At 43.5% G+C, this 19,814-nt stretch overlaps 1 protein-coding gene across 3 annotated transcripts in view; it reads right to left on the reverse strand.

Moving 5' to 3' along the window:
* The window catches only part of ZNF827 (zinc finger protein 827), a 635,524-nt gene that overhangs the window by 15,352 nt on the left and 600,358 nt on the right, over window positions 1–19,814 (reverse strand). For 2 of the 3 annotated variants that reach the window (XM_078676888.1, XM_078676890.1), the window contains exons 11-13: window positions 16,545–16,711; window positions 8,771–8,962; window positions 8,495–8,672 (exon numbers count right to left, since the gene is read on the reverse strand). In XM_078676888.1, the coding sequence (XP_078533014.1) occupies window positions 8,495–8,672; window positions 8,771–8,962; window positions 16,545–16,711 (537 nt within the window). Of the gene's footprint in view, window positions 1–8,485; window positions 8,673–8,770; window positions 8,963–16,544; window positions 16,712–19,814 lie in introns of all 3 variants that reach the window. The other variant, XM_078676891.1, reaches the window with a different exon arrangement.

Genomic DNA, 19,814 nt, shown 5'->3' on the forward strand with positions numbered 1-19,814 from the left:
TGGCTACCGAGGGTGGTCAAAGATTGTTTGTAGACAAATTCGTACATAATTTACTTCCTGAACTGTGTAATAAACTAAAAGATTCAGAGAGTGCTTGGGCTGTCTCTACGTCAGCGCAGATTTTAGCTACAGCCCAGTACTATGAAAATAGGCGCAAAGACGAGCTAGATAAGGCAGACAAAAAGACGAAAGATTTAAAAACTAAAGTTCTTCTCCAGCAGGCCTATCCGCCTCGTATGGCTAGTCAGCCCAATTATCAGCAACAACAGCAGTATTCGAGAAACGCGCAAGGAAACGAGTTTTCCCATCAGCGTCTTCCGTATGGCCCGAATCAATGTGCGTATTGCAAGGAAGAGGGTCACTTCAAAAGTAATTGTCCGGCTCTTGCGCGACGCTTAAACGGCGTTTCAGGTGTAAGGGGAAGAGGTGTTCAACATGCCCCTAGAGGTAGGGGCCGTGGAAATTTCTCCCAGAACACAGCTTCTTTTCCGCCTCAGGATTCCATGAACAGCTTTGACCAACAGAATAATGCATCGTCTAGGTCAGCTCAGTACTATGCTGACGACTATTACACCGAACACGAAAATGAGGCTAATGATTGCTAGGACAGCCATGGACAAAGAGAGGGAGTCGTTTCAGTTCCAGTAGATCAGAATGGACCTTATGTCGAGGTAATTGCCTCAGGAGTGTCAGAGCCATTTCTGCTGGATACTGGTGCTACAAAGAGTTCTATTATGCACTCGAAACTTCCTGGCGCACCTTTGTCTGGCGAAATGAATGTCTCAGTAGGTTTCTCTGGCGCCCCTGTTAGAAACCCGATCTCTAGTCCTATATCACTTTCTGTTGGCCCATGCGAATTAGAAGCACCCCTCATTTTGACAACAGGTTGCGGTGAAAATTTGTTAGGTTTGGATTTACTAAAGAGGTTATATGCGACTTTATACTGTTCCCCCTTGGGAGTACAACTTACTTTAGGTAAGAAAGTCATTTTTCCAATGTATTTGTCAAAGGAAAATATTTCAACTGAATTGTCATCACTTCCTGATATACTTTGGGGTAATGGTTCTAATGATGTCGGTCGTTTGGAGATAGCACCGTATGTCATAACTTTGAAAGCCAACGTTAGGTTGCCACGTATTCCCCAATACAAAATATCTAGCGAATGCGAAAAGGCGTTGTTGACGATCGTTTATGATCTGATCGATAAAGATGTTATCGAAGAAACAACAGGTAATGTTTGTAACAGTCCAGTTTTGCCCGTCTTAAAACGTACTGATCCTTCACAACCGCCTGTGTACAGGTTTGTGATTGATCTCAGAGAAGTGAATAAGGTAGTTATCCCGCAGTTTCCAGTTGTCCCCGACATTACTGCTTTATTGACAATGGTTCCAGCTTCAGTAGCTTGGTTCTCGGTGATTGACCTGAAGAACGCTTTCTTCAGCATCCCGATTGCTGAGGAGAGTAGAGACATTTTTGGCTTCAATTTAGGAGGACGAAGCTTCCGCTTCAAGTGCGCTCCTCAAGGCTACTGCGAAAGCCCATCAATATTCAGTCAGGCTCTGAAAACACAACTGGACACGATTATTCTACCAGATGGTTCAACTTTAATTAAGGAGGTAGACGATCTGTTGATCGCTGCAGACACTGAAGAAATTTGCAAGAAAGCTACGGTGTCATTATTGCGTCACTTATGTGACATGAAGCACAAAGTCTCTCTTTCCAAACTACAATTTTGTCGACAAGAAGTGACCTACCTAGGTCACATCTTATCGAAGGAGGGAAGGAGACTGACACCAGAAAGAATACAGGCAATTGCAGAACTGAGTGCCTTCTTGGGCATTACATCGTACTGTAGACAATGGATACCGAATTTCTCACTACTAGCTAAACCCTTGCTGGCACTACTCTGCAAAGACACGCCCAATCCTATGCCCTGGTCTGAAGATTGTCAGACGAGTTTCCACGAGTTGCGTGATGCATTATGTTCGGCTCCTGTGTTGGGAAACCCCAACTACAGTAAGCCTTTTACATTATATGTCCATGAGAAGGAAGGTTGTGCATTATCAGTCTTAACACAACACTTTGGGGACAAGCAGCGCCCATGTGCGTATTTTTCGGCAACTCTAGACCCTGTGGCTAAAGCCCTACCAAGTTGTCTGAGGGCTACCGCCGCAGCAGCTGTCTGCATTCGACAGTCTGCTGGATTAGTCATGAATAATACTCTGATCGTTATGGTTCCGCATGCAGTAGACATCTTGCGAAACAGGACGAAGACACAACATCTTACTAGCGCTCGACTATCCAGTTACGAACTTACACTGTTAGCAAGTCACATCCACATAAAGAGGTGTGATACACTCAACCCCGCTACGCTACTACCCATCCCGACAGAAACAGACGAGATTGATAAACATGACTGCTGCTTTAGGACAGAAGAAGAGACAAAAGGGAGAGTAGACTTACAGGACACTCCCCTTCCTGAATGCAACGATACTTTATGGGTTGATGGTTCATGTTTCAAATTGCCGAATGGTGATACGACTGCAGCATATGCCGTAACGACATTACACACCATTATAGAGACCGCGCGCATTTCCCACAATTCTGCACAAGCTGCAGAGCTAATTGCACTTACAAGAGCATGTGTGTTGGCGAAAGGAAAGCGAGTGAATGTGTACACTGACAGCCAATACGCCTTTGGTGTGGCTCACAGTTTTGGGAGATTGTGGCGTGAACGTGGGTTCCTTACGTCACATGGTGCAAAGATACAACATGGTCAGCTAGTTAATGAACTCCTTGAGTCATTGACCTTGCCACTACAAGTTGCAATTATGAAATGCAGTGCGCACAAAAAGATTCAGGATGATGTTGGCCGCGGGAATGCATTTGCAGACGAGGTTGCGAAAGAGACTGCAAGGAACACGATGAGTCGGATGTATGTTGTAGGTCCCGCTAGATGGATTACTGATGTGGGAATGTGTGAGGACACCATTGAAAGCGTGAAATCTAAACAAGTCGAGGCAACTGAGAAAGAGGTGAATGAATGGAGAGAAAGTACAGGTAGATTAGATGCGAATGGTTGTTGGGTCGAATTGTCGGAACACCAGCGATGGCTATTACCTAACGCATATGTACTTGCAGTAGTAACAATGGCTCATGGAATTGCACACATCAGTTCGAGAGGAATATGTAAACTATTGGCCCCAGTATGGCAGAATAGTAATATCCCAAAATATGCAGAGAATGTGGTCAGAAACTGTATGGTGTGTTTGAAGTACAATCCCGGTAGAGGAACCCCAACTCCAGCTGGTCATTTTGCACCTCCAACGTATCCGTTCGAGGTTTTGCAGCTAGATTTCATACACATGGAGAGGTGCAACAACTTAAAACACGTGCTTGTGGTTGTTTGTGCTTTCTCCAGGTGGGTGGAAGCATACCCCCTTAAGGACAATACCGCCTTGTCAACTGCCAAAGCCCTTGTCAAAGAGTTCTTCCCTAGATTTGGTATGCCTAGAATTGTCTGGAGTGATAATGGAAGCGAATTCGTAGGACGCGTGATGAAGAGAGTGTGTGAGTGTCTAGGCATACACCAAAAGTTCCACTCTGCAAACCACCCCCAATCAGCTAGATTAGTAGAGTGCTACAATGGCACGTTAAAGCTCAAATTAGCCAAGATCCAAGCCTGTACAGGTCTTAAATGGCCTGACGCCTTGCCTCTAGCACTCTTGTCAACCAGAACGACCGTCCATTCCAGATTAGGACTTAGCCCCCATGAGATAGTGTTTGGCCGCCCAGCCAACGTCTGGGGCGTGCCAAGGCTAAAGAAACTCAGCGAAATAGAACACCCCGTACTGCTTGACTATTTGTGCGAATTAACAACTAAATTGCGTGTCTTACACCAACAGGTTCACAGTTCCTCTCCGCCAGCCTCTGACGATCCAGGTCACTCCATCGAACCCGGCACGTGGGTCTTGGTGCGGAATTTCCAGCGCACAAACAACGGACAACCGAGGTGGACCGGACCGCACCTGGTACTTCTTTCCACGAGATCAGCTGTTCGGGTGGAAGGCAAAAAGAACTGGGTGCACGGGACCCATTGTAAACGGGTCCCTCTACCCCTCCCATACGACCGGTGGGTCAATGAAGGACTTGCCGACTCTGAGACAGAATCCATACCTCGCTTCATCCCTTTCAGCGATGCACGTTTGAAAGAGACTGGTTCCGAAAAGGAGAGTGATCATATTTTACAAGGACTTGTGCCACCGTCTATGCAGTTGGACACTACCGAACCTGAGACATTGTTTGAAGACCACACCGTACCTGGGAAACGACGATACAATCTAAGGTCTAGACAAAGAGACTAATAAAAGGCAAACTAATGTGAATTTCCTTTCCCCTAAGAACTATTTTTGATTTTTCAGCTCTCTCACTCTCAGGAAACTTGCTCATTTTTGATTTTTGAACCGCCATCCGGTTCTGCTGCTAGGGTCGCGGTTGAAGTCTGGGGAGTGCAACTGGGGACGTTTAGGTCAACGGTTCTGGTTGGTCCACGGGAGTTACCCCGGACTGAACAGAGCGCACTCCCTGGCAGAATCAATCTACCACCGCGGGCAGCAACTAGAGGATGGAGTTTCCTAGGGTAAAGAGACCTATCAGATTCACGAACTTTGAAAAACAATTATGCACGATACTGTCCAAAAGAAGATTCCTGATAATATGTGTTTTAATGCTGTGTAGCATAGCGATGTTCTTGACTGGTTATGCTCTATTCGTATTTCAAGTTTCCTTGTTTTCAAATGACACTCGGCCAACGCCTCCTCCCACTCTCTCTCCGCACTCCTTTCACCCTCTACCTGAACACGAGTCTGCCAGAAGACTCGAATTTGTAAATAACTCATTCATTCAACTTCTACACCAACACCAGTCCATAATGAACACATCGAACTGTTGGATATGCGGACTCATGCCACACACAACTGACAAGGGTATCCCATACTTTATCCTGCCATTCAGTTATTATGGTTCTCTGTGGGCTTTCCAGACCATGTTCCTATTCGCCCTAGAACCATACCCGACCCGTTCCACTGAGAGCGATTCCAGTAACAAGGCACTAGTGGCAGGGATAAGAAATATGAGTAGGGAGTTCTACACTTATCTTGCGATCCCAAAAGATGAACTCAGTCCCTACACTCGTTGGAACGTAACTAAATATGGGGTTTACCTGAGTAAGAGCCAGGCAGCAAAGAAATCCCGCCCAGTTTGGATAGTGCCCCACCGAGGTCACTTATGTTTACAAGGTATCGGTAGGGATCCCAAAGCACAATTAGGAAAGAGCATATGCACGGAAACATATGTGTTCGCTTCCCGAACCTCCCCTATACTCTTAGCAGCCAAAGGCACGTATTTCGTCTGCCACGACCAAGCCTACACATGGTTGCCCCCTGACTTCTCAGGTACATGTTTTATCTCATTTCTGCTGCCTCCCACCTACACGGCCAGAGCAGATTACCATCGGACAAGGACAGCTAGGGGTGTCGTGAGTAAAGACGACACCGCGGGTCAGGAATTCGCTGACTTTGCAAAGGGTTTTCTGCCATTTTGGGGGCCTATGGTGAACAGCAGGAATATTCGTCAATTAGCAAGGATAGTTGAATCCGCCGTGATTGAAACGGCCGGAGCCCTTGGCAATTTAACAACCGAGCTTCAGTCGGATCGACTTATGACCCTTCAGAACCGAGTTGCCCTAGATATCATACTCGCCGATCGTGGTGGTGTGTGTAGAGTGATCCAATCCAGTTGTTGCATTTTCATCCCTGATAATGCGCCGACAGTGTACCAGGCCATCTCTAAGCTACATGAAATATCTGGTTCCCTTCACGTAGAAAAAGGGGACTGGTCCTTGCTAGGGTGGTTCTGGGAACTGATTACTGCCTGGGGATGGAAAACACTGATCTTCATTGGGATGATCTTAGCGCTTCTGTTTATGTTCTGCCTGTGTGTACAGTGCGCTCCTGCACTATGTGGCCTCTGTGCTACCTCATGTGTAAGGAAGCCTGTGTCAAGGGACGAACTGAGCAACAGAATGATGCTACAGCAACATCTCCACGAATTCATTAATACAGATTTAGACTCAGATTAACATGAGTTATTGCCTTACATAAGGGCAAAAGGAGGGTCTGTGGTTCTGAAATTCTGGACCCTGCTGTTGTCCCGGTATCGAGGTCCGATACCCGTGTCCCGAAACATCAATATCCCATGACGAATTTGGTGTCAACAGACCGATAATGATTAGGAGATCATCCCTATGCATTTGCGTCATGATTGGGGGATGCCAACACCCTTAAATCATAGTTTCCGTTCCGAACCCTTAGACTCCATTTTGTGAACGGCATCCATCTTGTGTCTTGCCCTCATGATAAGTCAATTAAGTAAGGCCGAGTCTGATCTAAAAGGACACGTCCACCTTTCCTTGACTTCCCCCTGACCTGTCCCAACTGACTCCATTGCCTCCAGCCAAACCTGTTTGGGCAGCTCCTCACCCAGTGGCCGAATACGATAGCATCGATGCACAACATACCACAAACCATTCACTACATCCAGATCATGTTTTTACACACACACACACCTGTCCACGCACCCTGTTTATGGCCAGTTTTATGACTAGGAGGTGCCTTTCTTTATTGGGGTTTCGTCGATATCTGATGGGAGTTCCGGGCCTGGACGGGTAATCTATCACGAACTGGACGTCTAAAATAGGGGCTTGCCTACATGACTTCACTCTTTTGTATTATTGTAGAAATATGTGTATAGCCATATCATAAACTCAGGAATTCTTGCTTGCAGCTATTATTTTTGTTTATAAGGAGACGGCTGGTTCTGTAAAAACGAACAGTCTCCTGAGAACACACAACCCGTGCTGTCGTGTTTTTAGGACACCTGTTACTTGGTAGCTGCCAATAAAACTTGATCTCTGACGGTAACTAGAAGACTCCGTGTTTCTGTGGTCCGGAACAAGGGAGAACTCAGAGGTCTTCGGGTGTTATCCCCTGGCACCAGCGGGTTCCTAAAAACCCGTTACCTCAGTTCCTAAACCCGTTACCTCATGCCCCATGTACTTATGTCGCTGCTAATATGATGCATAACATGTTATATGCTGAGGGTGGACTCACACCTTGATCTATGCTGATGATTTTATGTCTCATGTCCATGTGGTTATGCACAATGTACTAGAGTGTTCATGCCTGCTGTTATATGCCAAATGTTTTTCTTCCAGGATTGCACACAATGTGTTTATATGCTGACCTGACGTGTTACTTTGGGCCCCTTGCTTATGCTTCATGCTGAGGAGGATGCCTTGTGTTTAGGCATAATACTTTTAACAAGGTCGCCCAGGTCATGACCTAGCCAGAAGGTCCTGGCTGTTATACATTTATTGATGGACTTTCATTTATTCGTGGACTCATGATGGTTCTGGCAGTGGCCCGATTGGCGCTGCCCTGTATATAGTCCTCCTGTGAACAGTTTATCTGCACCTGTGATTCCCTTCTGATGTGTTTATCTTAGAATACACATACTGTTTTTCACCCAAAGAGGTGTTATCGCTTTTTGTAGTGTGCCTTGTGTGTCGCCTGTGTGTACTGCGTGGATGCTTTACACATTTCCTCCGGAGTTTGGCCCACCCGCTCTGCACCACGCTACCCCATTTCTAACACTAGACCACAATAGACTCTGTAACATCATGCTACTGATAGTTAAGTTGTCAAAACTATTGTAAACTATTGTAAATGACTGACCATTTTAATCCATTAGTGAAGTAGTGGTTGGTGCTCAAAAGATGACAAGGCATGATCAGGTTGAACAAGACTGGAGTGTTAGTTTCCCAGGCTCTCTTGTAGCTCTGGTGGTTGCTCCTTCCAACTAGTTTGTAGACAACATTGAAAATCTGACTTCCAGCAACTCCTAACAAGCCCTCAATTTACCAATAGGAAGGCTTGCTGCTATGCCCTTTCTTGATCACTCCAGAAAAAATGTGAGAGGCTGCAGAAAATCAATATACATTTGAAATTGGAGAGGACCTTCATCAGATACTTCTGAGGTCTGTAAGAGTTACTGTAGGAGGCCTTATAACAGGCAAACTCACTCACCCCAGGAAACAAACAGAATCACTGAATTATTGCTGTGAGGATCAAGAGAAGGCATTTCTTGACCAACATCGCAACAACTATCAGGTGGCGAAACCAGGTGCTGAAGAAACCGGATGTGTGTTTAGAGATGTTTGACTCCCAGACAAGTGCTTGCACTCCCTACAACACTAAATCACTTTTTGATACAATAAGGGACCACTATCCAGAATTCACCAAGAAATGTGCCCCCGCAATAGATTCTGGGAGGTTGCATACTTCGCAAGAGATTCTGGGAGGTCGCATACTGACATGGTGACAGCCTCATTCGCGATTAACAACACAAGAAGAAGATTTGTACTTGCTTTCCTTACTTGAGCCCACCAGTGGGGACCGTGTGACACTTCTTGTGCTCCACTAGCTGCTCTGGTGTCTTCATGAACTTGTGGCACACGTCACATTCGAACATCCGCGTAATGAGGTGAATCTGCAAATGTCGCTCAAACATGGTTTTCGTTTTGCAGACAAAGTTACAGAAAACACATTCAAACCCTGAAAACGGGAGAGCATAAGCGCGTGTTAGGGCCACCCACTTTTCAATAAGTCACATGCTACATCCAGGCTGCGTTGCTGACACTGGTTTCCTTTACCTTTCTCGGGTTTCTCTTCTGAGTTCATGAAGGACTGCGGACCAGGCACTACGGAAATGACTAGTAAATTGCTGATGTCCTGGCTGTTCTGGGTCACATCCATATCTTCTTTGCTGTTGGCAGAATCGCTAAGTGCAGACATAGAGGACGAAGAAGGGCTGTTCGACGTGCTTGGGGTCTTCCTGTCTTCACCTGCAAAAGTGAACGTCAATTATCCACGTCTAGCTAACACACAAAGAAAGGAACAGCAGGTGTGAAATCACACACTCTTTGACTAGATGACGCCACAGGAAGTGACATCAAATTAATTCTGATGCAGTTTGTTGGTCATTGTACATGTATTAATTAATCTTTATTGAAAACACGGGGCAACAGAAAGTCAATGGTAACAAGCACTCTCAGCTATCAAGTAAAACTTTCAAAAAATACAGGCATACTTTTGTTTAAAAGACGGACACTGGATTAATGACGCGGTTTGCTGACCAGTCCATGGGGCCTTAAAGAAACAGTGCAGAAATGAGATAGCAATTGCTCATCACAAATGACACACGTACTGTTTGACTAAAACTACTTATGAAACATGAAAACGTGTAAACTCTGGTAAACCGAGCCACGGCTTTAAACAGACAACGATAGACAGACACCAGTAGATAGAAGCGGGTTAATTGAGTTGGCTGAGTGGATTAATGCACCTTCTGCAGATAATAGTTTATCCTGGAGTTATCGCAGTCTTGGACTATGATGGGTTAACACCAACATTCAACCTCCCTAGGTCAGAAAATATCCAGTGAGTTGGCTAATAATGACACGTGTCACTTAGAGTGCCTTGAAACGAATCAACAATAAGAGCTACATAAAAAAGATGAATAATAATACAGAATAATATTTAGTTTGACATTTTGGGACACACTGAACTTTGTCAGGTGGGTACACTTTGGCTTTTCACAGAAAGACTAGAGTAAGAGATCTTCTTTACAGGAGGTCACATTTAGAAAAGTGATTTTTCTGGAATGCCGTGCATGTAGAATTGGAAATATTCTGATTATTTTTAAATCAGACATAATTTCGCATGTGTTTCATTCCTGATAAAAGGGTGACTACGCTGTGACAGCTGTTGGCGGTCATCATGCCGCTACAACACAACACATCCTTGGATCATAACTAATTGTTATCATCGATCCACTGCACATTAGACAACACTGACTTCCGAAAAAATATCATTTTCTAATTATGAAGAGAACTTGGCTGCATACAAATATATACTGGCCCTGATGAAGGGACATATATAACTGATATTGCCGCGAAACACGTGCTGGCCTGCTTTTCATTTCATGAAAAGTCAAAACTGGAATTGAAATACAACTTTGCTGACCTTTAATGGACAAACAGATTGTCTACTTTCTTGAGTATTCGTTTGGCAAACAAAGAACAATTTGATTGATGTAGTACCAGATAACTGGATGGAAGCAGGTACAATATAAACTGGGCAGCTTTTTCCAATTGGAATTTTTCATGCTGCGAATTTCTGGCAGTGAAATTGAAGACTAGAGAAAATAGTAAATTTATAAGATATGGGGCATTGAAGATGCTTTTATGAGGTTCATACCAGTTATTTTAAGTTTTCTGTGCAAGATGTCTGAGCCACCGGATAACAGAACTACCTATCAGCTTACAATAAGAACATATTTTTTTGTGGAGAGCGACACAAAATCCATAGCAGATTCTAGCCAGCTATTAAAAGAAGCATTCAATATTTGAAAGATCTGAACACATAGAGTGACTTTAACTATCAGCCCAGTCCCGTCAGTCAGAGTGCAAGATAAACGGGTATTTAAAATCACTGACCTGCAGTCTGACCATAATAGCGGAAAAGTTCAACAGTTGTCAGGGCTGCAGAACAATGAACTGATTCGGTCCATGATGGTTTGGATCAATACCTTGACCAAGCTGAGTGCCATGATTAGCAAACACTAGAAGTGACTGCTCTTTCAATGAAGTAGTTAAAGGACCAGGCACCACTAGCTGACTGGCAGAGCACTTAGGTTCTACCAATGATTCTAAAAATGGGACAGAGAATCGTGGGATCTCAACCAGCACTCCTGTTGTCAGGCCTTTTCTTCAGGTGCTGGGCCAGCCAATAGTTTCAGTGGGGTCTCTGGTGAGCAACTGCCATTTACTAATGGTGCACAAGTGATGTGGGTACCAATTAACTGCTTGGAACCGCTGCGGAATTCCGCCAAGTGCCCCAAAAACTCTGCTGCGCTATGCAGAGTTCCGCAAGCAGCATAGTGCGATAGGTCCCACTGCTCACGCAGATTTTTAGCACCGGGTGTTTGTACCACACTGTAAAATCAGTGTGAAAGGCACCACATGCAGTGCAAGAGGGTGTAGTTTCTTTCTGCCGCTAAAGTAAATGTTCCATTCAAGCGGCAGCTTCCCCAACTCGAGAGCAAGTTTTTTCAATACGAGCAGTAGCGACCTGCCACGACCGTCCATATTGTGCATTCTTTATGTGAAATGGTCTGGAGTACAATTTTCCTCGCTCACACTTGCCAACTTAACGTTGGCGAGCCACACAAGAGTTTTTCGAAGCTCAGCGCGGAGTGAGAAAAATTCCACAAACTCCGCGAGCGGAAGCGGAATTTCATTTCCAGGCCTAGTCTAATGCTAAGTATTGCTATTTCGGGAATTGACTCTCCAAGGATTAGGTGATCACATTTTAGAAGGTAATAAGTACTTGCAATGTCACACTTCATGAAGGCCACTCCTCAGAAAAAAAGTGTTCTATTTGTTTACAATAGAAAATGGGCAGCATTTAAACTAACATAAGTACTAAAAGACAGAATTGCCTAGACCTTGAAAAAGCCATGATTTGATCCCAAACATTATTCTAGCACCTATGCATTTTTATGAAGACAATTACATGGGGACTTCAACAACATAAGCCTAATGGTTGAAATCACAAGGACTCCCCTGCCTTTACATTCTCCACAGCCTGAGCAGGCTGTCAACAAATCTTGTTCTCCATGTTCACGTCAGTGGAGAGAAGGTGCAAGAGGGAATGCTACAAATTATCTTAAAGTGCTATGAATTTTGGGCCATTTTTCTTCTTTCCTTGCAGCAATTGCTTATAGCTCCACTAGTCAAGTGGTCTTCAGTAAATACCATGATGTCTTTGCAAAATCCAAGAAACCTATCATCAAAACGAAAACTTTAGTTCCAAATTGAAACAGGAAAGCAGTTCCTTTTTGGAAAAGAGCGAAAGCAAACAGTGTGTCTAGTCATTTTGGTGTCTGTGTTCTGGGACCTTCAGGCTTAGGAGGGATAATGTACCACATCCAGTAAAGTTCAGGGGCCAAAAGCGCCTCCAACTGGCCTCAAAGTTACTTGTGTGACGGGCGGAGGGGGAGTTTCAAGAAATTAGATGGGTCGTCACAATTGGCACAAAACTGTGTAAAAGTGTTTCTGGGTCAGCATATTGAAAAGCGTGAGGCCATACTCAACTTTATAGTAGGAGTGACACCCACTGGGCTGGATGAAATTTCCCTTGAGCAGCATGGCACAATATTCATAATTAGTGTGCTGGAGTTTCAAAATGTAATTACCTAGGAACCACAAGTCACAGAAGGGTGATTGCATCGGTTCCAAGTTCAGCTCCACCATCCTTGCCCAACATAGCACTTGCAGAGGTTACATGGTGAAAAGGTGACACACAGAAGTTCTTTGTGGGCTAAGAAACTGGCTATACAGGCTCCCAAAAAGTCAAATTGGGGGGGAGGGGGTTGTGACTTTTTCTTCAGATTACACTCCCATGTCTTTCTCCGAGTCAAAGGCCCACATGCTAAATGCCTTTTCTGTAAGGCTCTTCACAGGCTTCTCAAGCTGACGGAGGGAACAGCAACTGGACAAAGTGATGTGCACTTAGGGCATATTAATGGCCAAGTCGCGCAGCAGGTCACCAGGCTGCGCTGCACTGAGTGGCTGGGAAAGGGTAGAAATACACCGTATTTGAGTCAATACGGCACCTTCCTGGCATTTCCCCAGCACTGGTTCCCTTTTAGCTGCCTAGTGCCAACCCAGGCACCCTTGCACCTACTTATCTAAACGCCACAATCTCTTGTGCTCTGTGGAATCTGGAGCAGTAAGAGATTCTCGGAGTGAGGTGATGTGGACGGGATGTAGGGTACAGAAGGTTAGTAATGTCTGACATTTTCCTGCGATTGAAGGGCTTATGTACCAGATATAGGAATTTGTGTCAGGAATGAGAAAAAAAGTAGAGATTTTTGGAATAGGCAATTAATGCTAGAGGGAGCAATGAAGTATATGCACAGGGAAATGATGAAATTAAAAAAAGGTATATGACTTATTTTTAACAAAAAATTCTTCGGGTACTCACATAAAAAAGTGACAACAAGCGTGATGTGATAAGTGAGGGTGACTTTAAAATATATATATACATCGCATTAACAACACATTAGAGAACTCCTCGTGAACAGTTTATACAAAATGCAAGGAGTTCATGTTGTAGGGGGTCAACGGCGTTTCGATCTCAGTGACTAGAGATCATCTTCAGGACATAGCATATGTGAGCAAGCTGAATTCTTGAGACCGAAGGCAAGCCAGTGAAAAAGTAGAAGAGTATTGTAGACACAATTAAGGTGTTCAGGTGGTAAAACCGTAGGCGAACGGTAATTGAAGGCTGGAGCTGATGTCTATAAGTGGGTTGTAAGGACCCAGGAAGAGATGGGTAATCAGAGTGAGTTGAAAATACCAAAGTGTTTGGAACGCACAATACAGCCAATAGCTCAATTATCAGGGTATAGTGATCCTAATTGGAAATCGCTGGGCTGTGGGCCATTGCAAGCTGGCCAAAGGAGGATAATTAATAAGTCTTTCGACGTGTGTGATTTGCAAAGGACCGCGGGACTCAGTCTATTAGGGAGGAGCGGGCTGCATCTCCAGCTTCCAGACAGGGCGCACATTCGCCAATGCCCTACAGTGCAATGAAAAGATTAATGTAGTGTGCTTAGACAGGCAATACTGGCAACAAGGACAAACCCTGCAAAACCCCAATGTACAGTCACCCATGCTGATCTGATAGGTGGAAGTGGTAAGGTCTGCGAGAGGTCAAGCAGGGTAATTCCAGCCACATGTTTAATGTCCATTAGTGTAAACCACAGGAGCAAAAACTCATCAACCACGTTGGGATTGGGGTAGATAATATAATACAAACATATTGTATCCCAACTGGTATTATTTGAAGACAGTTAAAGAGGATATGTTATAAACATTCTCAGAAAGGAAATAAGAAGACTCTTTCGTAGTTATAAATGTGCTCATGGCATCATATTTATCTAAAACAAGAAATGGACAAGTTACAGTTGTAGCAGCACTGTAATCAAACAAATAATACAACCCTAATTGTACTTGGTGCTCAAATAGTGCAAGTGATATACACGGTGGCGACGCAAGTGACAATGTGATCAGCATAAACGGCGCAAGGTGACTGGTGCATCAATATATACAGTGAGTCGATGAAACAGTATGGTTCCAGCTGAATTGTGGTGTTTGGTTCTACTTTGGGCTGGCTGTAGTTTAGATGAACCACATTGCACATTTATAACTACGAAAGAGTCTCCTTATTTCCTTTCTGATAATGTTTATAACATATCCTCTTTAACTGTCTTCAAATAATACCAGTTGGGATACCATATGTTTGTATTATAATGCCCAGACCTTACAAGAAAGGTGATGAGAAATGCAGCTGAAAGAATACATTGTTTTATAATGTTTATAATATTTTACATCTATTTCCTCTTCAACTGAGAAATGTGGTTGATGGTGGCCTAGGCTAACTCAGGACTGGCACTGTTGGTCAACCATCTCCATTGATAATAATGAGATCAGTGCTCGAGTCTGTGCAAAATCCGTGTTTTACCAGAAACAGAGTAAGTGTTAAAGAACATCTAATTAAATAACCCTTAGAGCCAGGAAGTGTCAGTTAAAGGAATCTGTAGGCCAAGATGAACATGCGACCATACAGCAGCAGGCTGCACCAGGCCCCATAGAGAGTCTGTGGGAGGTAACCTGCCAGTAGAGTGCTAAAGGGGTTGGCCTGCAATGTAGGTGTCTGCCACTGTTGGAGGAAGGGTGGGGGTTGTAGTAGCTTTCTAAAGCCTGTGCCCATACTTGGCACAGACAGAAAATAAAGGGATAGTCTTTTTCATGTCAATGGTATGCCATAATATACGGGAGCACTGCCTTTCTGCACATAAGGCCCCTGTTGACCAAGCCAGCACTCAAGATAATATCCTAAGGGGGTGTCACCTAGGCAACCCCTTAGAAGTGAACAGAAATCCAAAAATGTGTCCATAAATCAAAAGCAAATAAGACCTTAGGCAGTATAGGGGCAGACAACCGCACAAAGTGACAAAGAAACCCCCCCCAAAAGAATGAAATTTAATTAAAGCAAAATATAACTCTCGAACTGTAGCTCTACGCAGCAGCACAGGCTTGTTGCAGTCCTTTGTGGTTTCCCAGTGCTGCAGATGCAATGTCTGAGTGCACCGGAGTCGGCTCTGAGGCCAACGTCAGGGTCACATGGGGACTCCTGCAAGAGATGCACAAAAAGCAGATCAAGGGTAGGGGCTTTTAGTCACCGTCTGGCAAACGCAAGGAAACATGATTTACAAGTAGATGAACCTACGGCGGGGTCCAGGCAGCCAGCCAAAATGACAAGGAAATCAAAGTGAATTTATTTAGATTAAATTGAAGTAAACTGCAAAAAAAACTCCAATGACAATACAGCAAAGCACATCCAAGCTGCAGCCCTTCACCATCCATTAATAACAATGGCACCACGACTATGCGCACAGAAGGCGTTGATGGCCTCCATCAGCACCTCATTCTAGCATCGGATACAATTTAAAGTATAAGTAAATAAAAACTGGGCGGAGCGAAGGCACCGTCCAAAAACGCAGGGAATCAAAAAATGGGCATTTAAATTAGAAAGCAGGCACTCTTTTTCAGAGGCCAGCATAACACCATCGAGCTGCAGTTCTTTGTCATTCATTCGTGAACCAAATCTTACTCGGTTAAGAAAACCTAACTTCTGTGTGAAATCAAGCTTGTTAAGACCACTGATCATTACTGAAATGAACACTGATTGACTGAAACTGTGGGTTACACTTTCCAGGTAGACTGGATGCAAACAGGAGCAGCCATGTGGATATTACTGACAGAAATGTAACATATTTGGCAGAATTTACAGTAGTTTCAAATCGATTATTGCCTGAAGATTATTTTTTAATTAAACGTTATGAAATGGAATACCTACCCTCTGAAAACTTAATGATTTAAAATCAAATATGTTCAAAGTTTGCTACAAAACTGATCACATTTGAAAATGTGGTGATTGATATGCATATTATGGAATGAGTCAATGCAGTGAGTACTTGCTTTGAATTCTGGCTGAAGATAGAACTGGTTTTGCTTCCATAAACCGTTGAAGATATACTGATTTTAATGAACCTAGATTATCGCTATACTGATTTTAATGAATCTAGATTATCGCTAACGTCCCCTACACACTAGCCCTTTGTAACTTCAATTAGCAAGAAATTACACATGATCATAGTGTGCCAAAATCCTATCCTGGGTCTGCATTGTGCAAGATCCAGTGATATAGATGGCAGGTTGTAATTGGCGGATGGTTGGTTGGGTGTGACCAGAGTAACCAATTAAAGATTTCATGATCAAGTCACCGCGCCCTTACCCGAGTGCTTGTTCAGCACGTGGTTCCTCATATCAGCCTCTTCCATGGTGATGAAATCACAGGTGCCGCAGCAGATCGAGAACATCCACTGCTCCTTATCCACGTGGAGGGACATGTGACTGACAAACTGGGCGTTCAGCTCGGTTTCAAATCCACACACGTGACAACTGTGGGAAGGAGAAGACAACACATCAGGAAGATAAAATAAGCAAGCAGTGTGATGACAACGCGGTGTAGTTTGGGGTGCTGGGAAGGACAAAAAGACTGCAACTCCTTTCTGGGGAATGACACAGCTGTGGTAGTACAGCAGTGTTCTGTGGAAGTTATCCATGCAGGCCTCTTTGTGGTATTGTATTATATTGCAAAATTACATAGTGCTTACTATCCCTATGCAAAGAGCTGAAGTGCTTGCCTACATGGGTAGCATGCTACCATGTGTAGGGTTTGAGGGTGGAAGCTTGTTGTCCTTAATTGGATCCTATGTTGTGCATGAGGACCATGAATAAGATGCAGGGCTTAGCAGTGTAATAAATGATGCATGAAGAAGTGTGAGAAAGAGGCACACCGTTTATGGTTTTAAGTAAACTGGCACTATTTAGAAGCTCAGCAAGACCCTTTATGGTATTTCTCATAATCAGAGTCCTCTTAGCTGGTTACTTCACTGGGTTGTACATTCAGATACATTTTGTTTAAAGTTTATGGTCCTGATCAGGCATAGGTAGGAGAGAGAAATGATGGATAGATCTGGTGGATAGACTTGTTAATATCATCCCATATTATCATCCCATATCTGATTGTCATTGAGAGTTGTCAAGAAGATGTTGTAGTGTGTAACTTGTCGGGACCTGCAGTGGGGGACTAAATTAAAGTACTCTGTGGGCGATCGGCATGTAGCAGATTTCTTCAGTTATTCTATGCCTATTTAGTTGGTGATGGGTAATTTAATGCTGTAGACTAATACAATACAAGTTGGCAATGGACAGGACTCATAGCAACGCTGTCTTACTTGAGTGTAAGAATATCAAGTAGTATAAAGGAATCATTAGGCAGTCTATATGAGCTATGATCGACTGCCTGACTACTTAGTGTTATGGTTTTATTATTATAATAGGCCAGCATGATTATATATTGTATTATAATTGCAATTATATAGCCCTTAGTACCCTTGACAAGGCATTAATGCGCTTTAGGCCGGGCAGCCCTCGGCTACAGAATCCAAGATTCGTTTTTTCCCCTAGTTAGATATTGTTGGGATTAGTCTTGTGCCCATAAGGTAATAATTCTCACCATTCTGTGCATTTACTCCAGTTTTTATGAGGTGGATTAAATTAATAAGATTTATTTGTGATCCTTTGTGGTAGAAGGGTTACGCCAATGAATGCACATGGTTGGTAGTAATAATATGTGAGCAACCTGAGATTAGTTGCTGTTAAGGTGATATCTTTAAAAATGAGGAGTGGGCAATTTGCAGAAATGCAAAAACAGAGAATAAGGAAAGCATGCTTTTGACTGAGAAAAATAAATGTAAGAAAAGGACATGCAACATTTCGACGTTATGAGACAAGGTCAAGTTTCCTGTACATACAGAGGAGGCTTTGAGAATGAATGCAAACCTGTAAAAGAAAAAGTTACTTGCATGTGAGACAGTACTTTATAAGGTACCGTTGTTTATCAATAGAATCATGCAAACCTTCTGCCCCCTGAAAGGCTACCAGTAGACCACTGCTTTAGCAAGAACAGCTGATCAGCTCAATTGCTGGAAGCGTAAAGTAATGGCTGGCCGCATAGGTAGGAAAAAGCAAAGTGGCATCCATTTTTGGTGCCCCTGGTTGTGGCATGGCACAATATAAGGGTGAGAAAAGCTTCCCAGACAGTAGAAATGTTTTGTCTACATTACTGTGCCTGGAGGGTGGAGGTCCAGACAATAGAGTGAGGAAGTTATAGTACTACTTTAACCAATGTTATTAACTTTTTTAGCAATGGGGTGCTAAATAGCTTCTCCCTGACTAATGCTGTTTGGTAAAGATAAGCCGAAGGAAATTATCATCATTTGTGAGGTGAACCTCCAATTGTTTGCCCAATCGGTTTTTGCTGGCTGTAGAACCCTGTGCACTTTACCCCTGCTAACAGGTAGTAAAGTGCACATGCTCTCCCTTTAGGTTGAATTGGTATAACCCTAATTGGTTTATTTAACTTACCTATAAGTTCTAACGGCCACATGCATCATTCTCGGCATCTGCGATTCCTTAATTGCGATTTTTAAGGAATCACAATTAAGGAATCGCAAATGCCTATGCATTAAAAAAATCACATAATTATTTGCGATTCGGTATTTTTCCTTAATTGCGATTCACAATTTGTGAATCGCAATTAAGGAAAACCTTTCCATTGATTCCTATGGGCCAAAAGGCCCATAGGAATCAAGGGGAAGGCATTTACAAATTGCGATTTTCTTTTTGCGAATCGCAATTTGTTAATGCGTTTCAAGGGTGCAGGGGGGGGTCCAAAGGACCCCCCCCCTGCACCCCTGAAATGTATTTGTAAGTACAAGTTTCACACACACATGTCCCAAGGACATGTGTGTGTGTAACATGAAAGTTTCAAAAATGCATTTTTGTGCTTTTTTGAAATTTTTCGCAAATTAACACGAGGTCCAACCTCGTGTTAATTTGCTCCCTCTAATTAAATAATCGCAATTCTTGAAACATTCATGCATTGCATTTAAGGAATCGCAAAAATGCGATTCCTTAAATGCAATCGCATTTTAAGAAGTCGCAATAAATAGCGATTTCTATTAAAATAGATGATGCATCCCAAGAAGCGATTTAGGAATCGCAAACGGCCGATTTTTGCAAATCGCACCGTTTGCGATTCCTAAAACGCTTGATGCATCTGCCCGTAAGTATATGGTACAAGGTACACTCAGAGCCTGTAAGTTAAGTGCACGTATTGTGCCACCCCCTACAGTGTTAGTGCAAACATGACTTCGAGCCTATCAATGTAGCCTGACTGGAGCAGGTAAAAAACTTGAATTCAACCTATCAAACTAAACCCTTTTGATGGGTCTAAACCTTTCTTTTAAATATTAATAAGTCACCATTAAGTAGGCTTTGAAGCCCATAAGGCAGGGTGCATGGTATTTAAAAGAGGATCATAAACATGCCCTTACAATGACTAGCACCTACAAGGTACGATCACTGTAGCACGTCTGGCTGTTCCATAGAGAAACACAGGGATGCACTTTTAAAATGTAATAATGCAATGTTTGAC

Source organism: Lissotriton helveticus, chromosome 2_1, assembly GCF_964261635.1.
Source record: "Lissotriton helveticus chromosome 2_1, aLisHel1.1, whole genome shotgun sequence".
Taxonomy (NCBI): domain Eukaryota; kingdom Metazoa; phylum Chordata; class Amphibia; order Caudata; family Salamandridae; genus Lissotriton; species Lissotriton helveticus.